Source organism: Euleptes europaea, chromosome 15 (assembly GCF_029931775.1).
Source record: "Euleptes europaea isolate rEulEur1 chromosome 15, rEulEur1.hap1, whole genome shotgun sequence".
NCBI lineage: Eukaryota > Metazoa > Chordata > Lepidosauria > Squamata > Sphaerodactylidae > Euleptes > Euleptes europaea.
The window spans coordinates 18020788-18048329 of NC_079326.1; the positions used below are offsets into that span (position 1 = coordinate 18020788).

Below are 27542 nucleotides of genomic sequence, written 5' to 3' on the forward strand. Positions count from 1 at the left end.
CTAAGGGCCAGCTCTCTAGCCCTACAGTGATTATGGCAGTTTCCAGCAACATTAGATAGCTGGTTCCTGGAGTTTCTGGTATTCTTTTTATTTAGCTAAAGTGTATTACAGATTTTTTAAAACAAGTTGCCAACCACAAAATACACAACCCCCATCCCAGTCCCCAACCATCCAACCTTTCACCTACTAACCACATACCGAGAGAAAATATGTTGGCTATCCCACCACTTAGGGTGGCCTGTCTGGCATGGACCAGAGCCTGTGCCTTTTCCATCATGGCACCAGCTCTGTGGAACGGGCTCCCTGAAGGAAGCCCCCTCCTTGGAGATCATCAGGAAGTGCTGCAAGACCTAATCGTTTGCTTTTGAGAAGCCTGAATGGCAGGCATCTTTTAAGGAAGGGAGGGAAGGAGAGATTTGGGGTTTGCTACTTTATTCTGGTTTTAACTGGAAATGTTTTCCCAGTATTATTGTTAGCTGTGTTGAATTACAAGGAAAGGTGTAGTATAAGGATTTTAATAAACAAACAAATAAATATAAAAAGAAGAAGAAAATGAGTCAAGCCATAAATGCAGAAGTAAATTATTGTATCAACTACATGGAGCATACGAGAGAATTTCAGAAGAAAATCAGCTTGTGTTCCATAGATTACAGCAAAGCTTTTGACTGTGTGGATCAAGAAAAACTATGTCTGGTTTTAAAGGAATTGGGTGCACCACAGCATCTGTTTTGATGCGCAACCTGTACTATGGATAAGAGGCTACTGTTAGGACAAAATACGGAGAAACAGAATGGTTTCCAATTGGCAAAGGATTAGACAAGGATGAATTTTATCTCCCCCTCTCTTCAATCTATATGCAGTACATATAATAAGGAAAACTGGATTAGATTTAGATGAAGGTGGAGTGAAAATTGGGGAGAGTAACATTAACAATTTGAGATATGCTAATACCACATTAGTAGTAAAAAAACAGCAAAGACTTGAAACGATTACTGATGAAAGTTAAAGCAGAAAGTGCCAAAGCAGGATGAACGTCAAGAAGACAAATGACTACTGGGGAATGACTCAACTTTAAGGTTGACAATGAGGAAATGGACATTGTTCAAGACTTTTCTATTCCTTGGCTCCATCATCAACCAAAAGGGAGACTGAAACAAAAAAATCAATAGGACACTGAGACTGGGGCAGCCAGGAAGGAGCTAGAAAGGTTTCTTAAGTGTAAGGATGTGTCACTGGCAATCAAGATCAAGTTAATTCATGCCATAGTATTCCCTATTACTATGAGCGGGAGTGCAAGGCTGTTAACGATAGGATGCTTTGGAGGACACTGATTCATAAGATCGCCATGAGTCAGAAGCAACTTGATGGCACTTAACACACACTCACAGTCAATATTAAGTTGGGTACATTTTAAAATACTTTGTACTCATCTCACATCTGTTAAAAACTATTGTTTCTTTCACTGTTAAATTCAGTATGCCTCTATGGGTGTGGGATATTATTCCATATTTGAACATGCCCAGTAATAATGCGTTCCCAGCTAGAAGTGTATCAACTTTACTTTGTCAAAAATTATTACCGATGGGGGGTATACCAAAACTTCTTAATCACTTTAAAATGTATTTTAAAACCAAAATGTATCCCCTTTTCAATGCTATAACTCAAAAAGAGCTCACTGGAAAATGTGCCAAGCTTTTGATGCGGCAGACAGCTCAAATATCTGAAAAGCTAAAGGTAATTTCCTGTGACTCCCTGTGGTCTGACCTTATCTTGTGTCCACTGACTAAACTATTAGCCAAGAACCCCTGACACCAAGCCATTATGATTGAAGCTTCTATACCCCGTACAAACTTAGTTCAGTGGAATTCAAAAGCTTTGGTTACCTGAACTAAGGAAAAAAGCAAATAAAAGAAGTCCTAGGAGTTGGTATATTGTTTTGCCTGCAAGGATATGAAAATACTGCCGAGGAAGGTCAGGGGATCTCAGGAAAAAAGGAGAGTCTTTGCACAGTTATGTTAAGTGTTTCTGAGAAACTGTCCATTTCAGTTCTTTGTGCTTTCCAATTGACTGGCTTTTCTATTGTTGAGAATGCATTCAGGTTCAAAAAATAGTTGATGCTGTTTGTATTTTTAATGTCTTTTTATGCACAATAATAGCAATGAAAATTCAGGTTCTACAACAAATCATTGAATGGATACAAGTAAGAAATAGTCACGGTATCTTACACCAATGTGCCCTGACTACAAACAAGAGACACTAGATGCGGTACGAATATGGAAGCAAAGAAAATATTTTAAATAAAGGTCCTCAGATTTTTTTGATCAACATGAAAGAAGAAAGATTTAACATACATTGTGTGAGAACTGTATAACAACAAGCAAGTGACCCACAAGGAGTTGTGAGAGGCCTCTCATTTCCTCCATCACCACTATTTTTTCTTTCCCTTCCCTGAAAGCCCCCATAGCCTATCCCCCTTTCCTGCTTCCTTCTCACCTTCCTACTTACCAGCCAACCTAACTTTATCTTCCCCGCTGACTTCAACTTTGCCTCCTCCTGGCAGCTTCCAGGAAAAACTCTGGCCCAGTTGCACGTTGCCATCTACAGACACTGCTTCCATTATTATGGGAGGGGTTTACCCCCATTTTATTTATTTTTTATTTAAGATTTCAGATTTTATTGCAAACCTGGGGTGTTTTTCAGTTTCACAGAAACATCTGTCTTGTCTGTTCATGGCTCCAGTCTCTGGATTTAAGTATCCACAAATTTGGCCATGTTGAGAACTGGATATATGGACTGGTATATGAAAAAAATAGAAAGTAAAAATATAGATTGTAAATACCTTAGGACAAGAGAGGCATTTTTATTTTATTTTGCTACCAAATGTTATGTGGAACTATATCATTTATATGTGTGTGTAAAGTGCCGTCAAGTCGCAGCCGACTTATGGCGACCCCTTTTTTGGGGTTTTCATGGCAAGAGACTACCAAATATGTCTGGACACAACCCAAAACAGAATCAGGCTCTTTTAAAGCCCATGAGTTCAGTGGAATTAAGGGATGGATTGTGTATGGAATTGTGATTTTTATCATATTTTTCTGAAGCTCATTAATTCGTCAACATTTATCTCATGTCCCCACAATGGATCAACTTTAATATAAAATCGACCTTAGGCAATATATTCTCCTGTCTACTATAAACTGGTAGATATTGATGTTTTAAGAAGTGAAGCACCTAATTACAATATTAAGCTTCTGTTTATTAATTTCCCTCCATACTGATTTTTGTAGATGTGAAGAACCCGTTCCTTTATTTCCCTAGAATTTTCTGAAGTTGCACCCCAGAGTGTAAGATATTCATGAAAGCTCCACAATGCTGGATCCGTACGTTATTGAACATTACATTATTGCAATCATTTACTTTCTGTAGTCAAAAAGGGTAAGAGTCCAGTAGCACCTTAAAGACTAACAAAAATATTTTCTGGTAGGGTATGAGCTTTCGTGAGCCACAGCTCACTTCTTCAGAAAGCTCATACCCTACCAGAAAATATTTTTGTTAGTCTTTAAGGTGCTACTGGACTCTTGCCCTTTTTGACTACTGCAAACACACTAACACGGATACCCACTGTGAATTTACTTTCTGGATCAGCACAATATCCATCCATGTGTATGGATGCAGCTAGTAGCTCAGATACCTGACGAGTTTCAAAGCAACTGCTGAAAATGCGTATATTTTACCCATGAAAAAGCTGTTTCCCCCCCACACACTCCTTGCTTGTTTGTGTAAACACTTTCATATCCAGCCAACAGTGTTGGAAATGGCAATGCTAATCACAAATTACTGTATTTACCCTAAAGGAAGAGGACTCCAAATGTAAGACGATCCCACTAAAAAAAGTCATACACAGGGGTTTTTAATGCAAATTTACAGTGACCCCCTCTTTCTCTTGATGGCACTTGCAGAAAAAATACCATGTCTTTCTTTCAAGTAAATAGGATATGTAGTCCTTATACAAAGAATGAAAAGATCAATGGTGTAAAAGCTCCTTCCACACTCTAAAGCCAGCCAGAAGTCTTTTCATTGTAGAAGTTAAATTGACAAGGGGTGTGAAATGAGATAATAATCTTGCAAAGAGAAGCAGTGAAACTGGAAACCTTGAGTTGGAATAAGACAGCCTCCTTGCCAATTTCACCTCTACTGTAAAGGGACTTCAGTCCTCTTTTTAGGGGAAATGACTGGTAATTTAATTGCAGCTTTTGCAAACAGTTCTTAGTAGCATATGAAACCATTTCTGCCTGTGAGTAGCCTGCAGAGGAATTTACAGATTAACTTGATGATATTTCTCATGATGGAAATTACATTGGATATAAAAATTTCTCTCTTTTCTGTATGCCCAATTAATAAATAAGATTTTATTCAGACCTTTCAGATACATGAGGCTGCATTCCAGTTATCTAGGGCATGACCAGGTAGCTATACTCTTCAGATGCTTCTAGAAATGTATAGGAGCATCTAGAAAGCTTTGTTCCTGGAGGCGCTTCAACAAGTACTGTCCACAACAATTTTACAAAATCTAGATTCAGTACTTTAAAATGGTTTCATGGTTCTATTCCTGTGCAGTCCAAAACTAATTTGCCTCTGTTTTGTTGTTTTGGTTTTATTTTAGACTATGCACATGCAAGGCTGTTGATTCCTACAAAAATATGTTTAAACTGTTCCAAGGAAAGAGAATTTAAGGATTTTTTTCCAGTAAAATAATGCGCTCTCCTTTTTAGGCAGAGGCTGAGAATTATTCTCTCTGTTATGCAATGGACTGCTGCTAATTATTGGGATTTGGACAGCAGTGGAATTGGAAGCTATGCTCTCATTATTGAAAGGCGAATTCCTCCAAACAGGTCAGAATCCCATAGATAAAATCTCCCTGGGAGTAGAAGAATTAAGAGCAAAGGGTTCAGATAATTAGGATTAAATATGTTGACCTAGGGCGGCTCAGCAGTATAATAAATCTAATCATGTGAGTAGTCCATAGACTAGGGTGACATAGATGAATCAGATTAATTGGTGTGGGTAGAGAAGTGCTGTAGATTCATGTGAGAAAATAGAATGGTTCAGCTGCAACTTGGCATAATTTTAGTCCAACCTTCTACTGGATGCAGTCCTTATTGCAAGTACTTCTGTCTCCATTCCTGAAACTATTCTTGGTGAATTCAGGAATTCACACTGCAAGGAATTATATTTTCTCCGCAAAAGAAAAAAAAACCTTACTGCAAACACTCAGAGAGACAAGTACTTCTGTCTCCATTCCTGAAACTATTCTTGGTGAATTCAGGAATTCACACTGCAAGGAATTATATTTTCTCCGCAAAAGAAAAAAAAACCTTACTGCAAACACTCAGAGAGACAAATAACTACCTGCTTCAATTTGCATAGTAATGTACTGGATAAAATATTTTAAAAAATAAAACCCATATTCCATAAATGACATTGCAAGGATTAAAATGAAAGTAATCTCTCTTTAACATTTTGGTTCATCCTTTGGAAGTAATCATCATTATGAATAGTTTTCTTCAAACTGATGCAGGTCAACAAATACATTTTTTCTAAAAGTGAAGCAACAGGACAATTTTACTTGCTGCTTGCTGGAGCTTATAGAAGATTTCAGAAACATTCTTTCTTAAACAGCTGGCATAGTATAGTGGACCAGAGAATGAGCTGAAACTTGGGAAATTCTCAGTTCAAAATGTTATCCATTGATCAGTGTAGGTATCCCCACAGGAACAAATTCAGTCCTAGACTTTGGAACATTCGGTCTTTGTTTACACAGATATGGATTGGAATTATATTCCACCAAGAAAGGAAAGTAGCCCTTGTACATAACTAAAAGGTAAAGGTCCCCAGTGCAAGCACTGGGTCATTCCTGACCCATGGGGTGACGTCACATCCCGACGTTTCCAAGGCAGACTTTGTTTGCAGGGTGGTTTGCCAGTGCCTTCCCCAGTCATCTTCCCTTTACCCCCAGCAAGCTGGGTACTCATTTCACCGACCTCTGAAGGATGGAAGGCTGAGTCAACCTTGAGCCAGCTACCTGAAACCAACTTCCATTGGGATCGAACTCAGGTCTTGAGCAGAGCTTTTGACTGCAGTACTGCAGCTTAACACTCTGCACCACAGGGCTCCTAGATACATAACTAGACTGACTTTATTTACCACAAAGCGATACATACCAGAAGAAAAGGCAATTTAAATGATAACTGACAGTAAAATACTTCAGCAAATTTGAACAATAACTGGCTGCAAAGTTCTTTGTGCTTCAAATCAAATGATCAAACAATTCCCAGAGTCTTGAGAAACTGTGATAGCCAATTAATGTGTTGCCCACAGCTAGCACGTGGGGAAACTTACCCAGACAGGAATAGCGAGACAACCCATAAAGTTGCTAAATACGCAAGGCTAAGTATTAAGCTCAGAAGTACTTGGCCTAACTCTCTGATAAGGGAAACGGAATGTGTAACTGAATTGGTACTATTAATGTAAATATTTAATTTTACTATCAACATTTTATTCTAACTGATATTTTTGTTTACAGATATTGTTATATTTTTATACCTTTTAATCAAATCTTAACTCTTTTGAATATCTAGATTTTACTTTTTTAATCAATGTTCATTTCTTGAACATTTGTTTTGCTGGTCAATCACCGTAATAAATTGAAATTGAATTGGGAAACTTACCAAAGGATAGGGATCCAAATGGGTTTATGTATTCAAGGAGACAGAAAGGGAGAAGACAGCACAATGGGGGAAGGCTGGAGGTCAGGAGAGCAGTTCCATCGGAACAAAAGCAGAAAGTGGAGGCTTCGAAAGGGGACAGGAGAAACTGGAGGACACAGAAAGAATGGGCTGAGGCTTAGAGAAGAAGACACTGGAGTGTTGAAGGAATGGGGAAGCAGCAGGAAGTTCCACAGGGGAGCTAGGCATTAGACTGGCCATCCAGCAGAGTATGGAACAAGCACAAGAGGGACAAAGAGTCAGATGAGGGAAGATCAAATAAGGGATCAAACCATACTCTGCCTCTTCCTGCATGAACATAGTCTCCATAGTGCTGGAGACAGTCCTGCAGCCTAGATGGACCTTGGGATTATTATCCCTTATTTCCACCTTTTTGGGGAGAGGGTCTCATGGGATAATACTAGGGGCTCCAAATACTGTTTTGAGGTAATGTTAATGTTAGTAGGAGATAGGTTTACCATTGTGATTGAATCAGAAAAGTGGCAACATTGCCCTATCTGATATGATAGGTATTATTTTGGAAATCCATTGAATTTCTCTGGGATGTTTGCTAAATTTCTCACAAGCATTGACCATTCTTATGTGGCCAGAATTTCAAATGATCTCACAGAGTCAGGAAATATGCCCTCAGGCCATATTGCATACTTCTACTAGGGCACCTGATTGCCTCACCTTGAGAAGGCATTTTTATTTGTGTCTAAGGAGATAAGGCAGGATATGAATGTCTTAAATAATTTATAGAAATCATGTATTTCTGCATAGAAGCAGACAAGCTGTGGGTTTGAATTTTGCTGCCCTCTGAGGCTGTGGATTTGACAGGAAAGTGGGGATGGAGGGTCCCCAGCGCTATTTTCTCATGTGTCCTATGGCTCAGGAGTTCTGGGGTTCTGCGATGCCAAGACCTTGCTTCTGCCACAAACTCAACAGATGGTATTAAGCATGCCTCTCTCTTGCAGCCTCAGCTTTCCTCTGCAATACTGGGGAAATTATACTGGCCTATTTTACAGGGCTGTTGTAAGAATATTGTCCATTAAAACAAAGTGCATAAAGTACCTGGAGCACAAAAAAAATGCTATATAAATGCTGAGTATTGTTATACTTAAAACCTTCAATGTGTGGCTTTACGAAAGTTGTTTTTATGATAGCAAACATGAAAATGATCTGCAACAGTGACAAAAGGCTGTTATGGTAGAATATCAGGAATGTTTTGAGATCATTGAGGGGGGAAAAGTAGTTCAACAAACTTTTGCTGTCTCCAAGTAAGCCACAAGTAATCCTTTCAATGAGAGGGAGGGCATCTTGGCCATCTTCTGGTCACTACGTGTGGGGGGGAGGTAGTTGTGAATTTCCTGCATTGTGCAGGGGGTTGGACTTGATGACCCTGGTGGTCCCTTCCAACTCTATGATTCTATGATTCTAATCGTCATTGTGAAAAAGCCAAGCCTTGCAAAGACAGTCTTTAGTCACTTCAGTATGAATACTTTTTCCTGTCATCCTTTACAATCATAGCATGTATATGTGTAAAATTGCCTTTCCAGTCCCTTATACAGTCTACTGCCTCAGCATGCCTTAATCCAGCAAATCTCGCTATAAAGTGGTGCAAGATATCATTTCAATTCTGAATGAGTTAACGGATGTAACAGTAGTAGAGATTTACATTGAACCAAGCAATGAAAAGCACATTTTATGTTACCCCATTCCTTCTGCTCTGGGAGCATGTACAGCTCAAGAATGATGCCGGGTTCATTGGACCAGGCTGAGTGTAAAAAGCTATTCCTGGATACTTAGTAAATAATTCTCTAGCACATAAAATCTTATTTTTTATTAAGAATAAATGACAAGACAAAAGAAGATTCATAGTAGTGTCATTTAACCATGGAATACAATACAAAAGTAGTTGCTTTATGAAGAACACCTATGTGAAATCCTTTTTACTGATTAACCATAGATTTCGCTGCTTCTCTATGTCAAACATGGCCAAGGCTCAAAAGTGAAGTTCATTAGGCATGTAGAGGAAAGGATTTTGGGATAATGGTCAAAACCTTTCCAAGGCCAAAGCAGGGTTACTTATGTCAGCAGCTGGACCCCACCCACTAAAGGGTGCCATGAAGGCACAGGGCCAAAGGCTGGCAAAGAGCAGAACACTGCTCCCCACAGGACGATGATGATGGTGGTGGTGATGGTGATGATGATGCAGTCAAATCAGACCAGTAAACAATTTTTTACAGCAATAAACCTCAGCAAAAACAATATAAAAGCGGCTTTAAAATATGGAACATATCTATATATAAATTTTAAGAACAGTTTACATAAAAAACTAGGTGGAGTGAGAAAAGGGCACAAGAGGTGCAAATAACTTCATTTAAGCAGATATTTATGAAGCTTCATAATAACAGCACAATATTTGGCAACCTTGACTGTGACCTGAGTCTCCACACAGGATGGAAATCTCTCAGAGAAGCTTGGGATCCATCTTGTGTGTCTAAATTGGGCAGGAAGATGGTTGGTAGCTGTGCATTTCTCCATAGCCCAAGGTGTGCCTGGCTAGACAATGCAGCTGGCTAATCGGCCATTGCTTCACCATAAGGTGATTTAATTAGCACTCTTGGCCGACCATTAATTCTCTTAACTACACCTATGCTGGGCAATTAATCAGTATTCAGGAGGATTGCACAAACATTCTTCTGCTTCCAGACAACTCATCAAGTCTCTCTTCGTTCAGACCCTGGAGAAGCAATCAATTTCTTTGTCTCTGGTGGGTTTCCACCACCAGTTACCTCATCATGCTTCAGGGCTCATTTTGGGGTGCAAATATTAGTCCTTTGGCATTCATAGTGTGTGTGTCTTGAATCAGAACATATGCCCCCACTTGCCTGTGGGCGTTCTTTTTTTTCACTCCCGGAAAAACTGGCCGTTTCCCACCTTAGCACTATTTTCCCTGGATGTCCTCTCTTCTTTAAAGGTAAATATCACCCATCCCTAATGCTATCCAACCTTCCACCTTTACTTTCTTAGTTCTTGACTGATTCGTGTGTGCATGCTTACTACTTGAAAGTATAATTTTTATCTTTTTAAAAAAATAAATACCTTTCAATGTACAACTGCCTGTTTATTTAACAGTTTTCCCCAGGATCAATCCTGATATATGCAGGTTACAGATCCCAGTTACCCACCTCTCACTCGGTCTCCTCAGCTAATTCCCCCAACTGGAGACTGCCTAATTTGGGTAATACTAAGAGGAACCATAGGTTCCAAGACAAAGATTCCTTCTGTCCCCCACCCATCACATCCAAATCCAACCTAAGCATTACATGAAGAAGGTAAATCAAAGGACTTGGATGAGCTCTCGAGGGGGATCAGGGCCACTGGAATTTTGCCCACCATGTCTCAGAAACTCTGGTCCAACTACACCCAAAAGCATTTTAATGCCATGTTATAGTGAAAACTCTATCATGGGAAAAGTACAAAGATCATAAGTAGATTTATGTAAGTTATTTTTAAAAGCACAAATTGTCTTTTAGTCAATGTACCACAGTGTAACATTTTATCTGCGTTGTCAACTGTTGCCAGAAACACCATAAGGTAAGAGTCAGAACATGGTCCCTTAAGAAGAAGGGGTTAAGCATATAGAAGGCAGAATGACTGAAAGAAAGGGAAGAGTGAATGAGAAGAGAAGCAATAGTGAAGGAAGAAATAGTGTATAAAGCTGAGAAGTAAGCAGATGGTACAGTAAGGCCAACACAAGATTGACCTTACAGAGGAAAAACTGCAGGGCTGCGAGGGAAATTCACAGCGATTTTTTGGATGGTGTACTAATGGAGGGAGATGAAGATGAAGATGTAAACAATTATATTTGTGAAAAGAACTGTGGAAGTTTCACCAGATCTAAACTTTACTTTTATTGCACTTTTTAGGAGATGCTTCAGAGATTTATATCTTTGCTGATAATGTAATTTGTTTGGTATTCTTATGGTATGTTTGCTATCACATAATTTGTTCCAGTAATTTTGGCATTTATGCCTAGCTTGAGCATGAATGAACACGACCTGCAATGACAGCCTAGCAGAAAACAAGGGTAGACGCATTCCTCTGTGCCTTCCTGTTTATACTTAGTAAACATGTACTGAATCAGCATTGACCAGGATGCATATAAAATGGAAGACACGATGGCCGGCAAGAAAAGCCGCTAGTACAAGACATTTTCTATACTTCCCCCACTATCCTCCAAGACTCCAGTGCTTTTTTGTTAAAATATGAAGAGAGAGAGAGAGAGAGAGAGGGCTCTACCAGTCGGTTACTTCATAAAAGTTTTATCATCTTCTAAAGGCCACATACACAGAGGAATTATTTTGAAGGAATTATAAGATTTGATCATAACTAGAGTGAAGTAAATTAAATGAGATTTCTTAAGCAATGGCACAAGGGAACTGTGTTATCCACAAGATCATAATTTGACACAAGTGAATGTGAACAATTTGTTAATTATCATCTGTTTCTTTTGATTACGATTGTGCAGTATTTATCAGTCACTACACTGGAAACAAAATTGGACAGGGACAGATAAAGACCAGAAAAAAAGGTGACTGACTAAATTGCTAAAAGGGGCTAAATGAGCAAACTCTAACCTTTGTGATATTTCACTTTTATGCCAATTCTCAGAAACCGGGGGGGGGGGGGGGGAAGAATGGCCATTTTTGAGTTGGCTATTAAAAGACATAAATGTTCACCTTTGAATGTTTAAAATGCTCATTTCTAGGCATCATCCTTCCTTTGGATAACAAAAGGAACAGTATCATGTAGATAGCTGTGGCCCTAAAGTGCAATAACCTAAAAGCAACAGATTTCTCCATGCCCAGGAAAAGCCTCAGCTGGAAAAAAAGGGGGAACCTGAGAAAATACAGAAAGAGCTAGGCATGCTCACTGCCCTCAGGCTGCCATGCTGTGGAATCCTGATACTATGAGGACAAGCAAGTCTTTCGCTTGCCTGTGGCTCAGAGCCAAATAGTCCTGGCGGCTGACGGAGGATTCCCCCAGGGATTGAGGCCCCAGAGTCTTGAGGGACTGATCGTAGTCCTTTACTGATAATAGGTCGTCCTCTCTAGGGACGTCCTTCGCCGCGTCCGGCATCTTGGATCGGGTCGGGCGATTTCTAACTAACTTTTTTTTTTTTTTTTGAGACAGACAAAAACTGAGACGGAGGAAGGAAGGAAGGAGCACAGCGGGAACGAAGAACAGACATGACTAACACGAATAAGACGAACCAAAAAGAAGAGGCATCAGAGCTCTGCGAGTTGCTTGCTCTCCCCGCAAAGGCAGGACGAAAAGTGGGAGCTAGAGGCTTTCCCGCCCAGGAGACAGGAAATGAGAAGATTTGGTCCTGCCTCCCTGAGCAAAGGGCGGGAAAACCCAAGCTTCAAGATGCCCCTTTTGCCTGGAGCGGGAAAGGGAGAAATAACCTCTTTGGTGCTGTTTCAGGTCAGGAAAACTGTTCATGTATTAAAATGGCCTTTTGGAATGATTAATTAGGGCCAGAAGAAACTTTCCTGCAGTCTTTTTAAAATATCTTCCAAACAGCTATTTAAGCTGTGCAGAATGTACCTACCCTCCAAACACTTCATACATGAAAACAGGGGTAAGCTAGTTCTATCCCTAAGTTCTACCCCAGTTCTATTCTTAAGGATACACTGGTTGAGAATCTATTTCCCCTTCTCAATATACTACTCCACATTGTTCTTACATGGCTTATGTTGTTCTTCTCTTCTCCATTTTATCTTCACCAAGACCTTGTGAGGTAAGTCAGGTGAGAGTATGTGACTGGCAGAAAATAGAGAAGACTTGAAACGACTACGGATGAAGGTTAAAATAGAAAGTGCCAAAGCAGGATTACAGCTGAACATCAATATGACAAAAGTAATGACTACTGGGGCATTACGCAACTGCAAGGTTGGCAATGAGGAAATTGAAATTGTTCAAGATTTTCTATTCCTTGGCTCCATCATCAACCAAAAGGGAGGCTGCAACCAAGAAATCAGAAGGAGATTGAGGCTGGGAAGGGCAGTCATGAAGGAGCTAGAAAAGTTTCTTATGCTTATGGATGTGACACTGGCAATCAAGATCAAGATAATTCATACTGTAGTATTCCCCATTACTGTAGTATTCCCCATTACTATGTATGAGTGTGAAAGTTGGACAATGAAGAAAGCTGACAAGAAGATTACTTTGAAATGTGGTATTGGAGGGGAGTTTTACAGATACCATGGACTATCAAAAAGACAGATCAGTGGGCTCTAGATGAAATCAAATTTCCCTAGAAGCTAGATGACTATACTGAGGCTATCATACTTTTGGTCATATTATGAGAAGACAAGAATCACTGGGAAAGACAATAATGCTAGGAAAAGTTGAAGGCAGCAGGAAAAGAGGAAGACTCAACATGAGATAGATTGACTCTATAAAGGAAGCCACGGACTTCAGTCTGCAAGGAGTGAGCAAGGCTGTTAGCGACAGGACATTTTGGAGGACATTAATTCATAGAGTCACCGTAAGTCGGAAGTGACTTCACGGCACTTAACACACACAACACATGTGACTGGGTCATTCTGCAAGCTTCCATGATAGTGTAGGGATTAGAGCAGGGATCCCCAACCTTTTTCAGCCTAAGAGCACCATTGAAATTCTGACACATTATGGTGGGCACAGCCACAGAAATGATGCCACAAAATGGTTGTTGCAGGAGGTGGAGGCAGCTCGCCTTCAGTCACACAGTGAAGATCCTTGTGCAGTGATGGCAGTTGTTGCCTAAGCAACATTTTAAAAATACGGCACATCTGTTTCTGCCAGGAAAGATGTTAGTGGATGCCATGGGATCCCTGGATTAGAGTCTCCCAGATCCTAGGCCGATGCTCTAACTTTTATACACACTGGCTCTCTTTTGCTGAAAAGTGTAGTCTGCTTCCGTACAAATTATCTCTGAAAGCCTGTCTTTCATCAGTTTAAAAACCAGGACAATATTTGTTCTTTTAGCTAAAGATCTACTAGAAAAACATAATTAGCCTACCATATGTTATCAACAGCCCATAATATCCTTCAACAGCTGCAGCATGGGAAAAGGCAGGCTGTTTGTGACTTAGTGTTCATGTGTATGCAATGACTCTAGAGAGAGTACATCTGCTTCTCACTCAGAGATTTAATTTCTAGAGACCCTTGGAAGAGAGGTGGACCCTGAAAATGACAATTCTAACATACACTAACATTAAAATAAACAAAACCAAGGCATTCCCAAAAGACAAAAGAGGGACAAAACAGAGAAAATGATTCACATTTGAGAACTGGATGTCCAGCGGTGCTCAGATTTAGAAATTAAACATCAATATACATCCTAACACTCTGTGCTGCAAAGTTTAAAGCCTTCTTCCAGCCTAAGGAGTCTCCCTCCCACATAACTGGTTCTAAGAGTGGCATGATGCATGCCAATAAGAGTTTATTATGCTTTTGCTAAAGTAACGTATGTGCTGCCAGAAACAGGAATTTAGCCTTCCTTGCAATTTCTCTGGAGACTGTAGGAAGATCTGCTCCTGCTGGCTATAGACAGTCCTTGTACAAATAAGGCCTGTTCTGCACATGCAATATGATGAAGTGATACAGGTGAGAGACATAAAAGGGCTGAGAGACACCTAGAATGGCACTGGCGGAAAAATCAAACGGAATCTGACAGAATGTGCTACAGAGCTCATTGTAAAAGCTATAAGGTGGCGGTGGTGACGACGAAGCAATTCTACTTTGCTGCTAACTACAGCATGAACTACTTCATACCCAGATCACTTGTTTGAAGTATTATGGCACTTATTGGCCTTTAAATTTCAACGCACTGATGATCACTTGTGATGCCTTTGCAAAGGTTTTAACTGAGAAAAATCTCTAAAGTAAACTCTAAAGAAGCTGGCTATAATATAGCTGCGACCCTAGCAATCTCTAGTACACTGTCTGTTTACGTATCATTTTGATCCAGTTGCTGCAATGGATGCTGACAGGATCATGGGATTTGTGAAGGACACCCCCTTGTACTTTGAATCCTTGTCTGTCCTGGTTATTGAACACATGCAAGGATCACATTAATGAGTTCCTAATGTATACGATAAATCAGTCAGTGACTCAGGGCACCCTCCCTCTAGGATCTAAAGCAGGCGATTATCTGCCTGCTACTTTAAAAAAAATTGCTAGAGAAGAACTATATGGACAATTACAGCCCTGTGTCTATTTGCCTTTCCTCAACAAGGTGATAGAAACAGTGGTGGTCAAGTAATTCCAAATCTTTCAGGAAAGCTCATCTGCCCTAGAGCCCTTTCAGCATGGTTTCAAGCTGGGCTATGGAACTGAGTTTATTATTATTTATTATATTTCTAGCCGGACCTCCACGGCCAAATCCAGACTCAGTTGATGTTGGTGGCCTTAGTCGATCAACTCTATCTGAATGCAGACAAGGGCTATGCCTAGGCTTGCCAGCTCTGGGATGGGAAATACCTGGAGATTGTGGGGGTGGAGCCTTAAGAGGGAGGGGTTTGAGGAGGGGAGGAGCTTTGATGGGGTATAATGCCATAGAGTCCACCTTCCAAAGTGGCCATTTTCTCCAGGTGAACTGATCTTTGTTGCCTGGAGATCAGTTGTAATAGCAGGAGATCTCCAACTAGCTATGCCTCTCAATTGCTCTAACTTGATTTAAAAGACCTTCGGGAGTAAAAGCAGGGATTAAGGAATGTGCTTTGGATTGGTTTACATCGGGGTCCCTAATGTGGTGCCTGTGAGCACAATGGTGCCTGGTGACAGCTTTTCTGGTGGCTGTCAAGTGTTTTTAGGAAGTGGGTGGGGCCAGGTAGGGCTTTTGCCCAGCAAGGCTTCTGATCGACTACTGGAGATTTGATTGGCTGTGCAGATTTTTTAAATATTGCTGTGGCAGCAGCTGCCACTACAGCACAATGAACTACACTGTGTTACTGAAGTTAAGCTGTGGCAATCTTTTTGTGGCCGGCTCCAGCAGCAGCCATTTTGTGGCAGCCACTTTGTAGCTGCACCCACCATGCCGTGTCAGAATTCGAAATGCTCAAAAGGCTTGGGATGCCTGGTTTACATCATTCCTTAAGTTAGGGGCATTACTCAGGTGGTTGCTGTTGGAGACTAGTCATCATTGGCGTGGGAACTGCCTTGTGAGGTTCCACAAGGCTCAGACCTGTCCCTCATGTCATTCAATCTTTTAGGGGAAACTATTTGTGGGCTTGGAGTAGGCTGCCATCAATATACTGGTGACACCCAGTTCTTTATCCAAATTGCCTGGTGATACTGTAGAAGTTCTTAACTGGCTGACTCAGTTAAGAGCCTAGAAGTTATCCTGGATCCAGCATTGTGTCTGGAGAAACAAGTTAAAGCAGATTTTTTAAATTTTATTTTTAAAGGGAATTTTTTTAGCTTTACTTAGCTTGGAAGATGGCCCTGTATCTTGATTCGACTTAGCTGACCATGTGGATCCACAGTATATGATTACCATAAGGCTAGACAATTATAATGAATTCTGCATGGATCTAGTCTGAAAGACTACCCAGAAACTCTTACTTGTTTTAGAACACCACAGCCCAGCTACGATTGGGTACAAAGCAGCATGTGCATGCTATACCCATTCTGTAAACACACCATTGGTTACTGATCAGTTATTGGGTTCAAGTCAAGTTTCTGGTTATCACCTTTAAATTTCTTTATGCCCTTAGACTCACATACATGCAGGACTGCCTCTCCTACTATGCCCTAGTGCAACAGTTTTGTTCATGTGAACAAAGCCTTCTTAAGATGCCACCTGAAAATGGGTAACATCAGTAACTGTCTGTTCATGCATAATCTTTGTGGTGCCACCATCTTGAGAAATAGCCTACCAAAGGTGGTTAGGAAGGATTAGGATATTCAGGTAGGCCCCATACACCATCATTTCACATAATGTGCAAAAGAACTATTCAGGAGGGCATTTTTACAAAGGGATTATAATGATAGTAAAATGGAACACCTCAGGAGATCACTTCTATAAGAAATAATACTGTAGTCTACTGCAACGTTTATTGTACATATTGACTCCCTTTCTTTTCTGCAGTGTCCTCTGCCTTTGTAAACTCTTTCTTCATTTTGGTATGTCGTGTATTAGACAGTTTTTGTTGCCTTCAGCACCTTTAATTTACATTTTCCCCAGTATCTGTAATCCTAGTCCTACTGCATTGTTCAATGGAGGTGTTTTCTGTCTGATTTTATTTATTTTTATATTTTGTAATCTGCCTTTAGTCTCAGTGAAAAAGGCAGACTATATATATATGATGATGATGATGATAATTATCTACTTTGAACAACAGAAGAGATGGCATTTTTCTTCTAACACACACACACACACACACACACACACACACACACACATACACACAGACACACCTTCCCTTCCAATAGAAAATGTTCTGGAAACCTAATCAGATACCTAGACAAGAGCATGTACCCGTCCCCTGGCCCACTGCTACCAGGCATTAGTTGTGATTCGAAGATGCAAGGTGCTTTGAAGTGCACCACGGAGTTCCTGGGATCCTGACAGCTATTTGTGTTCCCAGGGAAGAGAGCCATAAAATGCACCAAGAGGTCAGAAGAGCAGAGATGAGTTTCTGCAGAGATATAACCATTTGCTCTACCTGCCAGAAAAACAAGATGGATAGCTGTTGTAAAATATAATCTGGGTATTGGGATGTGTGGGAGGTGCACCCTAGGTTGGTTGGGAGATCAGGGTTCACCTTCCTATATGAGAGTTTCCTAAATCTGGACTAAGTGGTTTCCTGCCAGCAAAGGCAAAAAGGATTAAAAGGGTGGTGAGATCTGTTAGTCTTTGTGTAAATGCTGGGAGTCAGAATGTGCATTTGTTCCCCAGACATCTGGGGAATAGGGGTGCTGAAGGGCTGTCATATAGAGAATGGTGCTGAGTTGTTTTCTGTTGCCTCAGAAGGTTGAAATTAAATCAAAAGAGTTTCCGTCTAGACGTTAGCAACAATTTTCGAACAGAGCAGTTCCTCAGTGGAACAGGCTTCCTCGGGAGGTGGTAAGTGCTCCTTCCCTGGAGGTTTTTAAGCAGAGGCTAGATGGCCATCTGTCAGCTATGCTGATTCTATGACCTTAGGCAGATGATGAGAGGGAGGGCATCTTGGCCATCTTCTGGGCATGGAGTAGGGGTCACTGGGGGTATGTGGGGGAGGTAGCTGTGAATTTCCTGCATTGTGCAGGGGGTTGGATTAGATGACCCTGGTGGTCCCTTCCAACTCTATGATTATATGGAGATAACTCCATTGTTAAGTTTAATTTAATGTTATATTTTCCTGTTCTTTTCATTAGATCTGTAACCCAGTAGGCACGGTAGATTATTTTCACTGTCATGGGCTCTAGCTTAATCGGTAACAATAAAGTCTTTATAAGAGAGCAGACTGTGATTCAAATCCTCTTCATTCACCTGAACCACTTGCTCATGATCATACGCATGCACAATAGAGGGGCTGAAGTAACTGGGAAACTCTGCCCTTTGTACTTGTTTAGAGGCAGCCTTTACTAGTGTTCCCCAAGTCACTGGAAGCATGGGAGGCTGGAATTCTAACTTGGGGGGGGGGGATGGCATGAAGAAGAGGGATGCTTTACATGCACACACACAATATGCATGTAAACACAAACAGGCCCAGGGCAGCTTTATGACATTATTCATACCTGCTACACAGGCAATTCAATTATCTCAGTCAGGCACATCTTCCTTTCCCATTATATCACCTTCGGTATTAGTGTCTCCCACAAAGAAAAATACAATCTTCCAACCACAGGTCAGATCCTAGAATTTAGCCTAATGGCAGTGCAAATCCCACAAAAGACTCCAACTTAAACATGCACAAAAGGGATCCTTCAATCCCCATCATTTTGTCATTGGTTCTGTTCCCAAACCTTCTCCCACTGCTGACACAGGATCACAGGATTCCATCTTCAAAACAAGCAGAGCATGATCTCATTTCTTCTTTAGACCTTCCCTCCTGAAACCTGTTCTCCACATCCTTCTTCCCATCCCTGCTCCTTAGCTTTGTCCTCCCCAACTTCCAGCCAGTCAACTGCCATAGCTCCCCATACCTAGAAGGAATCATTCCTTCTGATCCCAAAAATCCCTTAATTTTTTCTGGTCCCTTTTAAGGTAACTCTACATCTATCTCTGCTACTTGGATTACCTGTTCTCTGGATTATCCATGTGGAGGAAATTCTGCTATTCCACTAACAAATACTGTAGCAATTTGTACTTGACAAGCCAATAAACTATTTACATTGAAATACTAGAACCTGAAATGAAAATAGTTTATTGGCTTACCAGTGCAAATTGCTACTATATTTATTAGTAGAACAGCACACTTTTCACTGCTTGATACTGCCGCCATTTTACTTTGCTTTGCTACCTTGTATAATGAAGTTATTTTCTAGTGAAGCACCTATCTCCTTTCTTCCTCATCTTCCCCTACAGGCTTATTTCCAGAAGAAGACTTACAGCTGTTCTGCATTCTCATGTTTCTTTGGGGAGGGGTTTTCAGTTCTGCATGTGTTTTTCTCCCTCTAGTGGCTGATTCAACATCACTCAGCTTTAAATAGAGTATTGAAAACTTCTGTTTAAATCTGCAGGGAGATATGCTTCATTTAAAGCTGTGTAATGTCAAATTGACTACTAGAGGGACCCCCCCCCCTGAAAAAACAGGAAGTTAGATGTAAGGAACATGAGAATGTGGAAAAGCCGTTAATTAGAGGTAGGCAATTGCCTTAAGCCCTAAGGCCACTAGGGGAGAACAAAGAGAAAGAAAGCACAGACCTTCTACACAGCAGTTCCATATTTGGAGAATTAAATGTATCTGTTATCATATTACACAGGCTAGCTTCTTTCTTTTGTGGCAGTACTTTACTAATCTTTTGATCAATGAATCTTCAGAGCTGTGCAGATGTTGAACAACCCATTCATGCATTTGTGCTAGAATATAATTATTTAACAAAACATGTCCGAGGAATCCAGTGCAATTTCCTGTTCTTCTATAATTCTTGATAGGCTTGTGCAGAAAACAAGCCCCCTTTCCCCTTAGGGTCAAGCCGTGAAATTGTATGGCCATTTATGCAGGGTCAATTTTGATGCTGGCTCAAAGCTCTTTTTAAAAATAAAACCTTTAAAATGCTTATTCACGGTCCAGACGTAAAAGGGGAAATTCCACACACACCCACTCGCCTGCTCCTTCATTCCTTCCATTAGCAACCTCCATCTGCATAGCTAACGTGCGGCTGTGAATTCTGCATGCTTCCTTGAGGGGATTCTTTGTGGCGGGGGCAGAGCAAACACAAAAGGTTGCGTTAAAGGGGCTTTTAAGAAATGCGAAGCAGGTACGCGCCAGCTTCGCAGTCACTTCCTAAATGATGGTTCAGCGTGAAAAATTCAAAAAAGCTGTGGGGCACTTCAGCTTGGAACGCGCTGCTAATTACCAAGCATAAATGGCCTATGACTTGGGTATATATGACCTCAAATACTGCACACACTGAGCGGAGTATACAAGGAGCTAAAAAAAAAAAAGCCAGCCAAAATATACAGTTGCATAAAACTTGATGGGCTTAGCACGTCATACCTGTAAACTTTTTAAAAAATGATACTGAGAATAAATGTGATCAAGGACTCTGGCATCTATACTAGAAGAATTAATGAATAACTATTTTTGTTCGTTTTGTTCATACACTAATGAAATACAAAGATTAATTATCCTCCGAATACCAAAGGATTAAAACCTCTAATTGCACAACTAAGAAAGTGTATGCCTCATGATTAATAAACCTTGGAACTTTCAGCACTTGACATAAAAATTTATATCTCCCAAGCACAAATACACAAGGGTATGGATATATAACATTAAACCAACATACAATTAGCAACACTTTATTTTAATTATCTTTGGGCACTATTAATGTTGGCCCTGTAGTTCATTTTTCTTCTCGGATTGCTCCTTAGACTGCCTGTGTAGATTAATTATAAAAGTATTGGCACACTCCCTTTTTTCTTTTTTTAGAACAAAACAACAAGCTACAGCACAAAACGAGAATCAATAGAGAAATCCTATTTGGTGACCTTCCTCAGCCAAGTCTGCCTATCCATAACGCAGTGTGGGGCTTTCCTGCTTCTTCCTTCAGGCAATTTACCATAATTGATAAAAAAAAGCTATGACTTCATTAAACAACTTTCTATCATCAGAAAGAAAACGAACAACGAAAAGAACTCTGCAGACCCAATACTGAAAACTAAGCTAATAGAGCTCACTGGAAATATATTTAAAAGTATATTGGAAACAATTATCTGCATGGAACATTAACCCTCACAACGACAATTGATTAAAGAAGAGAAAAAAAGGCAAATAAGAAAATTTATCCACATGTGGTGAACTTAGGTTAACTATCGATGCTATGAAATGATATATACACAACCCTGAAAATGCCTCCGTAACATAAACATGTGTAGCCCACTCAAAGAAAGAAAGATCTTTAAAAGTCTCCAAAAGGCGAAGGACACTGAGACCTGAAACCTGCCTGGTTTGTCAGAGGCTGTCACTCTAAGCCACAGACCCACTGGGATTCAGCCCACTACCTTGTCTGACAAACCACCCTCAGATATCGCGCAATGGCGACTGAGGGGAGACATGATAGAGATCTATAAAATTATGCATGGTTTGGAGAGATTGGACAGGGAGAAGCTTTTCTCCCTCTCTTATGATACTAGGACGCGGGGTCATCTGCGGAAGCTGGAGGGAGAGAGATTCAAAGCTGATAAAAGGAAGTCTTTCTTCACGCAACGCATAGTTAAATTGTGGAACTCCCCAGGATGTGGTGATGACTACCAACTCGGAAGGCTTTAAGAGGGGAGTGGGCATGTTCATGGAGGATAGGGCTAGCTATGGCTACTAGTTAAAATGGATACTAGTCATGATGCATACCTATTCTCTCCAGGATCAGAGGAGCATGCTGAATATATTAGGTGCTGTGGAACACAGGCAGGATGGTGCTGCTGCAGTCGTTTTGTTTGGGGGCTTCCTGGAGGCACCTGATTGGCCACTGTGTGAACAGACTGCTGGACTTGATGGGCCTGGGTCTGATCCAGCACAGCTTTTCTTATGTTCTTTTGTTCTAAAGGCCACCTGGGGACCTTCTAGTGTTACTCTGTGAAGCACCCCATACATTAAGGGCAAGCCCCAACCCAAGCTCAGCAGCACTATGTGGGCCTGGGAGGCACTGCTCTAACACTTCTTCTGGGCTCCTTCAGCCTCAGGGGATCCCAAATACAATGATAAGTTGTGTGTATTGAAATCTTGGCGGGTATGAGCCAAGCCTTCAGCTTGCAGTAAGTTAAATTTATTTATGAAGTTTCTTTTAAAGGATATATGATCCTTGACATTAGAGAAAGATCGTTTCAGTGGTTCTAAGACAGAGCGTTTCACTCATCCTGGTTAAATGAATCATGATAAAAAAAATACTTTGTAACAGGAGCCTAGGTGAACTGAGAACAATATGATTTATATACTGCACCACCATTCATTACCAGTAAAAGTGGAGATTCCTTATGTGCAAAGTTCCTTTTTATCTTACCTCAAGAGCCTTGAGCCGTTCTAGCAGTAATTTTGTCTTTTCTTTCTCTTCTTCAGTACTGCTGTTCTTGCTCCCTGAATCCTTATCTACTGCCATGCAAGTGTCTTCCATAGCTTTCTTGCATCTTTTGCCCTCCTGTGTCAATGTGTCCTGAAAAGATTAATGTATTTCCCATCAATCAGCAGTAACAACAGTGGGTAGAAAATGTGTAGGAAGTCTGTTCACATACCCATACATGAGCTTAAGGTATGTGGAAGTGTAACTTTTAGTTACTTCTCGCATTCTTCTCCCATCCTTCTTTCAAGGAGCTCGGCAGCATATTCTCCTCCCTCCTTTTATCCTCACAACCACCCGGGCTGGTGCAGTAAGCTTTGTGGAAGAATAGGGATTTGAATCCAGACCTAGTTCAACATGAAACGCTATAGTACATGGGCACTCTCAGGAATGAAGATTATGTACCTGCAATGGGGGGGGGGGTGAGTGCAGTGACTTATGGTGACCCTATAGGTTTTCAAGGCAAGAGAAATTCAAAGGTGGTTTGCCACTGCCTTCCTCTGCATAGCGACCCTGGCATTCCTTGGAGGTCTCCCAAGTACTAACCAGGGCTTACCCTGTTTAGCTTTCTAGATCTGACAGGATTGGCTGTTAACGCATGGCTGTATTCCAATTTATTTGTCCCTGTCCTATCTCACGCCTTCCAATCCCGCGTTCAAAAGATTGAATGCACAGGGAGAGGGGACAGGGAAAAACAAATGAGAAGGGGCAGCAGCAGTGGCTCCTTCCCCCCCCATCTGTGTCTCTCTCCCCCTCTCCCCCAGCACCTGCATGCAGCCTGGATCACAACAGTCAAGAGGTGAAGCGGCGGCAAAGCGGTGGCGAAGCGGTGGCGGCTCCTTCCAGTGCCAACGCCAGCTGGAAGTGCATGGCGTTGGCGCCGGAAGGAACCGCCACTTCACCACTTCGTCTCTTGACTGTGGGGCTTCGGGCTGCATGCAGCAGGCTGTGAGGTGGGCTAAAACCCCGGCTGGTGCTTGGGGAAGGCTGAGGAGGGTGCGGGGGACAGGGGGAGAGAGAGGTGTGGCGGGGGAAGGAGCCATTGCTGCTGCTGGGGCTACAGCAGGGAGCTGACCCGGGTGCTGAAACGCACCATTCAAACTCCCGCAGCTGTGGGGAATTGGCCATTGTAATCATGACAACACAGCATTTCATTAACCTGGGGAAGGTGCGGAATCGAGAGGGTTCATCCTGTGGGCAGGCAACGGCCATGTGTGTGGCCTTGTGGGATTTGCTGCAAGCGGGAGATACAGGGGACAAAATGGCCATGTGTTCTTGGCCCTAGTCTAGCTCAGGCACAATAAGGTGGACTTTGCATATTTATAAATTCTTATTAGGAATTACAGAATTTACTGTTAGCTGGTTGTTCTTTGCTAGGGGCAAGTACAACTGATTTGTTGGGGCGGGGGGTTTGCCTTTTTAGATTAAGGACTGAGGTATATGCCCCAATTATCACGTGCCTGATGCTAAAAGCAGCGTCCCTACTTTTGCAGCCATGCTACATAAATAATAAATAATTCTAACATAAACAAACCTCTTCCATGTTATATGGCAGACTAGTTTCCAAAGTCCACCTTTGCTCCAGTTTCTTCTTTTAAAAAACCAACTTGCCTTGCAGTGAAAAAATAAATGAAAAGTCCCTCCGGGCATGCAATACGAGTCAGACAATGTGTACAAACAGGTTCTGACCCCCCAACCAGGTTTTAACTGAGAAATGCAAATTCATTATCTCAGCTATCTATCAAAAAACAAAAAGAGAGAGTGACAAACAGCAATTTATCATGGGCTATTCAAACACGGCCTGTAGGTTTTCGTTCCAAAATAAGAGCCAAAGGAATGAATCTTAGTGGTGAGCAACAGTTTTCCTCTCCTATACAAAAGCATTTTAAAACCATATTCATATAGTTTTCAAATGACAGCAGGTGGCATGACCCCCGGATCTTTCAATGGATTTGGGATAAAAGCAGCCTCTTTTCAAAGTGCATTGCAAATATCTATGTCTTGTGGTTTTATGTATAGCCCTTTGCAATCCTCTTTTTTTAAAAAAGCATCCAGCTCCAAGTTAGCAGAGTCAAAAATTCACACTGTACGTCAACTAAACAAGAAACACATCGAGGGCGCTGATGGCAGCCAAGTAATGCTACAGCAACTTGATGCCCAGCAATGTCACTCTGGAACAACATGTGCAAGCTAAACAGAAGAGAACAGAATCCCATTATATCAGATGCCATTCTCAAAAGATACAGGCTTCAATCCAGACATCGGTTTCTGTTGGCAGCAGGGCACGACCAGTGGGGGAGGAGCAGGGAGTTTTTTGCTGACTCCCCCATTACACAGCAGCAACCCACTGCACCTCCTGAAGTTCTCAAGAGTGTCCTGACCCCTGGGAGCAGCATTTGGGGAAGGGCAACGGGCTGTAGCAGGGCGCTGGAGGCAGGAAAGTCTTGTTTCTGGAGCTCAGCTCCACTTGTGCTGCTTGGGATCCAAGCCAATCCCATTCCTCTGGTGAAATTAGAGCCATGCCACTTAGGCAACTGGATTCAACATGTAGCTAGATTCAAGTTCAGTAGCACCTTAGAACCCAAGCAGATTTTTTTGTGGGGAGGGGGAATGAGCTTTCGAGAGCCGCGGCTCCCTTTGTTAAGCATCTGACGAAGGGAGCTTTGACTCTCGGAAGCTCATACCCTGAAAATCCTGTTGGTCTCTAAGGCACCACTGGAGGTGAAACTAGCAGTTCTGCTGCAAAACGACACGGCTACCTTCTGGATCCAATCTATCTGTAGGGTAGCAGGGGATTGGGTGTACTGTGCCTCAGTCCCAGGCCCATCATTACTATAAACACCTTCAGTGATACTAAAAAGTACATGCAATTTACAAATTAGCCGTAAGTTCCACTGACTTTGGTGGGACTTATTTCAAGGGAATGTACACAGTGGTGGTCTTTTTAAAAATGACAAACCCTATGACTCAGGGCTGCCGAGAGGAGTGATCTTGCAGGACAAAATTCCAGTAGTTTGATTGCCGTGGGGGCCCATTAAGCTAGGCAAGTAACCTATATACCTAATAGTGATGTGGGTCCCTGTCTACAAATACCTAAATCTGCAGATGGGGATCACACTGAAGCGATGCAGATTTTTCTGCAAACTTGGGGTACTTTCCAGATTTGCAAAAAATAAATAAAAAAATTCTGAATTTAAAAAAAATGGGGGGGGGGATTATCCAGATTTTAAAAATAGCGTTGTCTGGGCAGTCACAGATAACACCTTTTGAACGGCTTGCAGCGGCCGCCACAGAGATTCTCTCTGGTCTCGGCTGCAATGTCACTGGATGGCAGGAGTGGCTCCGGGCCAGGCCACTGTGGCCGCCAGGAGCCACTCTGGGCTCAGAGTGGCTCTTAGACACTGACACTGTTGCGGAGCTCGAAGGAGAGTGCTGGAGCCTGGACTTCCGCTGGCACAGCAATGAGGGGGCTGTGAGTTATGTGGGGCCCCATTGTGTCATCTATTTCCAAATGTTAGTCTGGGTGGTGTCCACGGGACCGTAATCCAGAAACTTGTTGCACTCAGCAGCCCAGTGGGTACTTGCTACCAACTTCTACTGCACCCATCAAAACATCTTGCAAGACTGATCCAGCCTTGCATTTTGCATGGCTGAAATTATGTTATTAAATATGTAGACACACATACTTTATAATAATTCTGAATAAACTTCCATATGGAGCAATGTTTGCTCCAATGCACTTTATTATGTACTCAGCCAGCCAGCCGAAAGCCTGTAACATTCCTAGATAACAGCAGAACATGCCATGGACCTGTTTCATTTGTATCCCAACCCATCTTTCTTATACCATGAAATTCAAGAGGGTGGAACATAGGGCTCCAGAGGTACTTCGGCCTCCCATATAGACAATGGCTAAACCCAGACCTGTTTAGCTTCATTAGAGTTGCTGTATCATGTCTTGTGGCATAAAATCTGATGTCTTGAGGCTTTTTATACATTGTATTTCTGCCTGCTCCCCTGGATCTGTAATCTAAAAGAAAAATCATACCAAGGCATGGAGGGGATACGCAATATGCTGTAATGCTCTGCAGGGTGATATCTCTTACTTTGGACTCAACTTATGGCACACTCAGCCCACATCTAAACTATTCTAATTGTTAGCCTTTAGTCATCATCATACAAAAGACACTAATCTAAGCCCTATAGCATAAGCACAAACAGCTTTTTAGGCCGCTAATGTGGCTCTATTCAAGATCATATACTTGACAAGGCCACTAAATCACGCTCATTTAAAGTATTTTCTCTTCAAAAGGCTTGGCAAGACAGTTATGTCTAGTTCAAACTCCACTGTACTTATGTTCCTAATAACTCATATTGTTTTGGAACTCCATGCCATCAGGCTAAGCAATCTACCAGTCTGGCACAAACACATCTTACAATGTGTGGAGCTACAAATTATTGTAAATCAAGCCATAAATCCCAAATAATCTCTGAAGTGCCACCATGTTAGGCCTTGACTGAAATCTGTCAGCGAGCTGGGCTGATTGTGAAACAAGTGCTGCATCCCATAAATATTCATCCTCCTACTTAGTAAAAATGTGACTATGATTTTTATTATTTTTAATTACAGTCAATTGTTCGGGTAGTCAGAATGATAGGTCCTTTTAATGCATATCATCATTCTGATCTTCCAGCTCTCTAAACAAAAGGAAAGACTTAACACTTAAGGAACAATAAGCCCAAGTAAGGATATGTATATGTTACACAGTTTCACTGCAGCAAAGAATAATTTATATGTACACCCCAACTGCATGAATATTTTAATTTATGTGATTTTGTCAGGCTGCAGCACTTCGTTATGTTTCTTTCATAAGGAACTTCACGCCAGACGTACCGGTAGTCGCGAGTTTAAAAGTTTTATTAAGAAAGCCAGCGAGTTCAGTCAGTCCATAGAAACATAAGGCTAGAATACAGGCAACTGATTACTGAACGAAGCTGGAGAAAGAAATAAGAACT

General features: G+C 41.5%; 1 protein-coding gene across 1 annotated transcript in view; it reads right to left on the reverse strand.

The window, feature by feature from the left end:
- Window positions 1-27542, reverse strand: part of NCKAP5 (NCK associated protein 5) — a 649908-nt gene that overhangs the window by 221302 nt on the left and 401064 nt on the right. The window contains exon 6 of the mRNA XM_056861323.1: window positions 22473-22622. Coding sequence (XP_056717301.1) covers window positions 22473-22622 — 150 coding nt within the window. The remainder of the gene's footprint in view (window positions 1-22472; window positions 22623-27542) is intronic.